Below are 7,123 nucleotides of genomic sequence, written 5' to 3' on the forward strand. Positions count from 1 at the left end.
AGGCCTTCTCTGTAATCAGAAACACCAGGGCATAGTGTGCCCTGGTAATAAAACACCTCATTGAACACCTCATACATTTTTAACTAAAACAGTATTACAAAAACAGTAATCCACACATTTACAACTTGGCATGCATTAACACAGTCACATTCACCATACTCAGATGGGACGGTACAGTACACACAAAAAAAAAAAGGAAATTGATTCTGTGGTTTTACTGGTAAACAAAGAGACAACATGAGTCACGGGTGTTACTCATTCCTGTCCTCTACTGTCAGTTCAAATATATATTTTGTTATTATTAACAGAAGGTCTTTTCATAGCAAGGCAGGGTGTTTTCATGGCAAGGCGTTGGCAGAAGAACTCGTAGTGGCAGAAGAACTCGTACGTCACATATACCACACCTGTGATGTTTACGTTTAAATACCACACCCAACTCCATACCTTATCACCTGACACTGAGTTCAAAGATTCAAAACGGGTGGGAAGTTCTTCGGAAGGGAAAAAAATAGGAAGTTGAAAATCCAGTTTGCCAGTGCACATTGTGTGAGTTGACTCACATGTAATGTTATGAAAATTGTAAATCAAGGGATGTAAATGAGTGCAAATGAACCAACCTGTTTGTGACTAATGCTACAAATTGACCCGATTATAGAATAGTTGTATCTACAGTAAAAATCAGGTTTGTGTTAAAGGGATTGTAAAGTAGTATTTGGGAACGTATTGATATGATGAGGCGTCATTATGAAGTGGGTTTCATAGCTAAACATAAAGAAGTCATTAGACCCATGAAGACAGATCAAACCACTACTAGGGTCACTCATGCGAGGGGTTTCCCATGGGGAAGTCCAGGGGCTTCTGCTGGAGAACAGAAAGAGAAAGAGAAAGAGATGTTTCACGGAATATCTCAATTAGTCTTTTCACCCTCTCCTCTTTGCTAGCTGGGGCAGTGGTGTCTTTATGACGACCGAGCGGACGGACCTCTCTCTTCCTCCTCCTCTTCCTCTGTTTCTTCATCCCTCGTTCGGCGCACAGAAGTCAGCAGCAGGGTGTCGGCATGCACTTCCTCGTCATCTGATTGGATCACAGGGGTGTCGGCTCCGCCCCCGCTGGTGTCACTGGAACCGGAGGAAGTGGATGTCATGCGAGACTTTGACCCCCGCCGGCCTTCGCTGGGTCGCCGTAGAGGCACGCGCTCCCTGTAGACCACCTCTGCCTCCTCGTCTTCCTCCTCCTCATCTTCATCGTCTACCACTGGTGTGGGCAAGAGAGCAGGCAGCGGGGACAAAAGAAGAAGTAGAAGGGCAGACATCAGTGACTGAGGAAGACATAGAGGGTCAAAGCATAGAAATAGAATGGAGTGGTAATAACCATGTTATTACTGTGCTATACGCTAGTAAAGTGGAACGTCGCTGCAAAACTGATATGAAAATGCTAATATTTGGTTGCTAAATGTACTCCCACCATAATATAATTGAATATTCTTCATTATTGTTGCTTTCCCCATGATCCCAGAAATTGAGACAGTACGTAAAACTGTGCAGGTTTTAAGATTGTTTTTCTAAAATCGGTTTTAAGCTATATTAGCGACTGGTCGCTGTAGCCATATTACTTCTACTAGAATAACGTACATGTCTCAAATATCAAACAAAAACATGTTATCACGCTCAAAAGCTTAAATAGCTATTATTTACAGTCTCTTATGGAGCTTTTTATACAAGCCTGCTATGTTTGTCTCCAGATATTTTCATTGTCCTGGTATTCTTTGATTGTTAAGCATTCAGTTTACCAGTGTATTACTATGTTATCACAGCTATTAATTATCTTAAATTATCGTAAGTTTCACTACTTACTGTCTATGTTATTATTTTTCCGTGTTTATCAATATCATGTCTGTGAAAGTTGAGGGCGAATCCATCCACATTGTTTTATATCGTGTCATACGGTGTGACACATACATTTGTAAATCCCTTAATGAATGGAGCAAAGCCATACACTCTTGATTAATGACTCAAAAAGAGTAAACACGGGAGCTAAACTGGATAAAAGAAGTTAATCCCAAATTGATCTCCCATGATCTCCCACACACTTCCAGTGCTATTCTTTCATTCTCTCTGGGAGAAGATTAATCTGTATTGGCACTGCAGCAGAGAGGTTTACATAAGAGCCCAGTTTATTTATTGTTATTCATTGTTCATTATTGTTAAGGTGTAGTGCCACAGTGACAGTAGCAGGCATATTGGGGCCATAATGAGGATCCAGTCTAGACTTCCTTCACTTCTTTTTGTTGTGATCAAGTTGTTATCATTATTTAATGACAGACAGGACAGGATGCTTTAGACATAATATAACACATACATAACCCCGTCCCCCCCTCCCTCCAATTTCCCTCCCACCCACCTTTCACCTTCCCACCCCCCACCTTTCACCTTCTCTCCCTCTCCCCCCTGGCCCTCAGAACCCACATAACAGTGTTCAAATCCGCTCCATTTTGGATATGTCCATAAATGAGAGGACTCAATGGTACCATGGTAGGACAGCGCAAGGCAACCATTTTCATGGCAGCTGTTAGGCCGGCAAGACAAATCCTTTATGACTTGGGTGTTAACTCATTCAGTGTCGTAGGGTAAATAAAGTCGCCCAAGTGGTCAACATTCTAGAGTGCCAAGGGTGGCTTTATTCACCAGATATGCATAAATGATGAAGCTTAATTTTGTAACCAAAGTGTTGTTGTTAGACATATACCTAACATAACACCACATAAAAGCACTCTAGGCGTTGAATGTTCTGGAATTCTCTGGCAGTTAGTGAGTTAGGTTTAAGTTTAATGACGTATTGTCCTTGAGAAGAAGTAAGACATTGGGAAGACAAAGAATGTCCTTTTTTTTTAGTACGTCTGATAGAACTAACTGTCCTAAGAACTAACTGTCCTAAGAACTAACTGTCCTAAGAACTAACTGTCCTAAGAACTAACTGTCACTAACAGATAAGATGTACGGAACTTGTCACACGACACCATTATTCTGAATCACCACAAGGCGCCAAGGTCAAACGGCAGAGAATAGCATGTGAAGAACCCGCCCTGAGATGAGGGAGGCTGTTGACTCTGTCTTGGGACTCTCTGTCGGTTAGAGACAGAGTGCCGTGCTTAGCAAACCATTAAAAGAAATCTAATAGAGCATATTGTTCCTCCTAACCGACCCTCTGGCACCACCTTGAGGCCCCAGACCGTCGCTGGAGCGTCCAGCTGTTCCCTATCCCCAATCAGCACACCTGCGACCCATTCCCAATCACCCACCTATAAGAACCCTGCCCGGTCTTCACTCCAGTGCCAGATCGTACTGTGACTTACGGTAAACCTTTCCACGGGACCTGCAGACGCTTCAAGCCCTCCTGAGTATCATAGCTATTCCTTGTGTCTTGTCTTCCCCTTGTGACCCACCTTGTTCTCCTGTGCCCCTCCAGAACCCTCGTCTCCCCCGGACCCCTCCAGAACCCTCGTCTCCCCCGGACCCCTCCAGAACCCTCGTCTCCCCCGGACCCCTCCTCGTCTATCCATTCCACGGACCCGTCCTACCCGTCCCTCGACCCCCAACCCCTCTCTAGTACTGGACCTCCTGCTAACGACCCCTGGACCGGACCCCGACGACCCCCTTGGATTATCCTTCTCTCCCCTACCCCTCTCCCTATTCCTTATTATTAAATACGCCTTCGGGCTACACTTTACCACCCTCTCTGTGTGCCGTCATTTGGTTCTTCAGACGTTCCAGTGCAACACATATATTGTGTACGTGCATATTTTGTGGAGTCTCACCAATTACTAAAGTGGCGAACCCTAGATTTCCACAGCACAGTCTAGAACAGCTGTCCTACGCCAGCATACCTGGTTGTGGGGAGGCCAGAGGGCCGTCGTCTGCCCCTGAGTTGAGGAACACATCCAGGGCCTCCTGGTCAGAGATGTCCATCAGATCCATCTGCTCCAGCATATCCACGTTCACCTCCATACTGGAGATACTACCCATAGGAGCTGCAGGGAGAACACAATACCCTCAGAAATGGACTCATGAGACCACATCACTTTTTTATTCTGTGTGTGTGTGCGTGTGCACATGTGTGCACGTGTGTGTGTGTGTGTGTGTGTGTGTGTGTGTGTAAGAGAGAGAGATTGTGTTGGCGTCACTCACGTTTTCTGCAGTCGATGTGCAGGTGAGCCGAAGACAGGTAGAAGTCCACATCGTGCTGAAACACTTCCTCAAAGAAACGCTGTCTCTCTCTCAGCTTCATCTGCTGGGCCGAGTCGTTGTCCAACACCCTCTGGGAGTTGTCTGTCTCTGCTGTCAACCGACACAGAGAACACATTCCAGGCTGTCAGTCAAACTCCTCAACAGCTCGGTGCAAAAGTTTGCTGCGAAGGTGATTTGTTTGATATTTTTTGTTTGATATTTTCACTCTGAGACCAACAGATGGCAATAAAACTATGAACATCTTTACGGTAGCTGTCTACACTAGCAGTATATTGGATTTGACATCAGTTGTGAACAGCCGTTCTGTAGGGATACAGATTTACAAAACATGAGATATACTCAGATTTTTTTCAGAAGGCCCATAACTATTAATACCCTAGGCCTACTTCTGACCTACATGAGAATCCAAACATACAAAAAATAGTCTGTAGCAACAAGAGGCAGCTTACAACTTCCCCAGGGAGAGAAGAATGGGGAGCACTGTTATGATGGAGAGAGAAAGAGAGAGAGAGAGAGAGAGAGAGAGAGAGAGAGAGAGATCAGACCGCTAAGAACAGGGACAGAGGGAGAGGAGGGAGGGATGGAGGGTCAGAAGGAGAGATGGGGGGATGGAGGGTCAGAGGGAGGGATGGAGAGGGTGAGGAAGGAGAGAGTAGCTGTCCTCAGGCACACCTCCAGTCCTGTCCTCTCTCTGACTAACCAGCTGTGGTTGTATAACTGTGTTCTGTCCCCCTCAGCACACTCAAGTTCCCCTCCCACTGGGCTCAGTGAGCTGACACTCTGACTCACGTCACCCCCTGAGTGTGTGTGTGTGCGTGTGTGTGTGTATGTGTGTGTATGTATGTGTGTATGCGTCTGTGTGTGTGTGTGTGTGTGTGTGTGTGTATATGTATGTGTGTGTGTGTGTGTGTGCGCATGTGGTGTGTGTGTGTGTGTGCGTGTGTGTCTGCGTGTGCGCATGTGGTGTGTGTGTGTGTGTGTGTGTGTGTGCGCGTGTGTGTGCCGTGCATGCGTGCATGTGTGTGTGCGTGTGTACTAAATGACCTGACATGAGGACCCCCTGTGTACAACATTTGTTACAGAGAGGAAGACAGCCGTGGCTTAATTTATATAAACAACATTCATTGACGCAGATTTCTCTTGCTGTTCCTTTTCACTTGTCTGTCACTTAAGCCCAACCTGACAACACATCAGGTTCAACCAGTCCCTCTCTGCCGTCAGGGTGGCAACCCCCCCGAGTCCTGAGGCTCTGCTTGTCCACTGTCAATCACTCTATAGGCCTGTGTCCACTGTCACATACTCAACCTTTAAATATTTGGAGACAGAGAACTGTTCTGAATCCAGCCCAATAGGGAAACTGTTGATGGAGTATGTTGGTGTATAGTTTTTTTTTGGAGAAACGCTCATACTATATGGATATCGCCACCCTATCTCCAAATTATTACGTTCCCGGGGGATAGTTTCTGCAGACGTTGGAAATACAATCTGGGGGATAGTAATACCAGCGTTTGACCACTTGTTTTGACGTAAGATATGTTGTGTAAGAGTTGCTTAGTTAATACGTGAATTACAACTTGCGTTTGGAATTACGACTTGCGTAACTTCGACTGGTTGAGTTTAGACGTTAACTTTGACTGCAGAATCGATCCACCGGAACGTAATAATTTGGAGAAAGAGTTGGGATATAGTGGTACAAGGCACATCAAGAGTTGGGAATGTCTGCGCTGTTGCTTCTGCTTTAGGAGACAGGGTTATGGGCAATCCATAGCAGTTTGGATTCTGTGCCTTCTGGGGAAAGAGCAGGGGTCAGGGGGCCAGGGTCAGGGGGCCAGGGTCAGAGTACAGGGAACCAGGGTACACCCAAACACCCACGGGACACACTGATAGGACAATCACACTCGGTAGCTACGGCAACCGAGAGGCTTCTGATGATGATGATGATGAGACAGTACAGCTTATGTAAACTACAGGCGCCCCCAGCAACCAAGCCTACAGATTTGTTAAAGGGGTCACACACTCACACGCACACACACACACACACAAACACACACACACACACACACACACACATACACACAGACACACACACACAGACACACATACACAGACACACAGACATACACACAGACACACACACACACACACACACACACACACACACACACACACACACACACACAGACACACATACACACAGACATACACACACACACACACACACACACACACACACACACACACACACACACACACACGTTCATATACTACACACACGCCAGCACACCTGCATATAAACACAAAAACAAGTCTCTGAGAGTGATCTTCCATACACAAGTACAAAGCCACACAATCCAAGACCATAGGACCAACCCACTCATGAGCCCAGCTCTGCATGTGTACAGTACCTTCTCATTGTCTCTGACACGGCCTTGTGTAGGAGAACGCGCAAACCGTACAAAGACTGACTCATAGCAGCACGTACAGTATCCATCACCATATGGTGCGGAAAGCGTAGGTGGTCCCTACGCATCGACGAAAAAGTGTGAGCCCACCACCAATGGCTCCACTGCAGGGTCTGCTTAGTGCATTTAGTCCCATACAATGACTTTGAAAATCCCTCATGAAACTAAACTTGCTCATTCAGAACGTAATCCCTTATGTAAGTTTGCCGGTCCAGACCGGGGTCCTCAGATGGGAGAAGGCATCTGAAGGGAGTGATGGGGGCCGTTACATAATGAGCAGTGCATGCTACTGTACACTAGCTCACTGTGAGTGGGCGAGTTTGAATCCCCTGCTGTTAAGTTCAGGGTAAGTTGTTTGAATCTAATTAAAATGAGTCAGGGACTGAGTATGTGAACTAATTATTGAACTTACTAGCG

The 7,123-nt window shown here is 46.0% G+C and overlaps 1 protein-coding gene across 1 annotated transcript in view; it reads right to left on the minus strand.

The window, feature by feature from the left end:
* Positions 1-757: 757 nt before the first annotated feature.
* LOC310808063 (uncharacterized protein) overlaps positions 758-7,123 on the minus strand; it is a gene marked incomplete at its 5' end in the record, with an annotated part of 44,975 nt that continues 38,609 nt past the window's right edge. The window contains 3 exons of the mRNA XM_083674764.1: positions 758-1,254; positions 3,884-4,027; positions 4,185-4,334. Of these exons, the coding sequence (XP_083530890.1) occupies positions 959-1,254; positions 3,884-4,027; positions 4,185-4,334 (590 nt within the window). The 3' untranslated portion in view covers positions 758-958. The remainder of the gene's footprint in view (positions 1,255-3,883; positions 4,028-4,184; positions 4,335-7,123) is intronic.

The sequence above is a fragment of the Argentina silus genome (assembly GCF_951799395.1).
Source record: "Argentina silus genome assembly, chromosome: 8".
Classification (NCBI taxonomy): domain Eukaryota; kingdom Metazoa; phylum Chordata; class Actinopteri; order Argentiniformes; family Argentinidae; genus Argentina; species Argentina silus.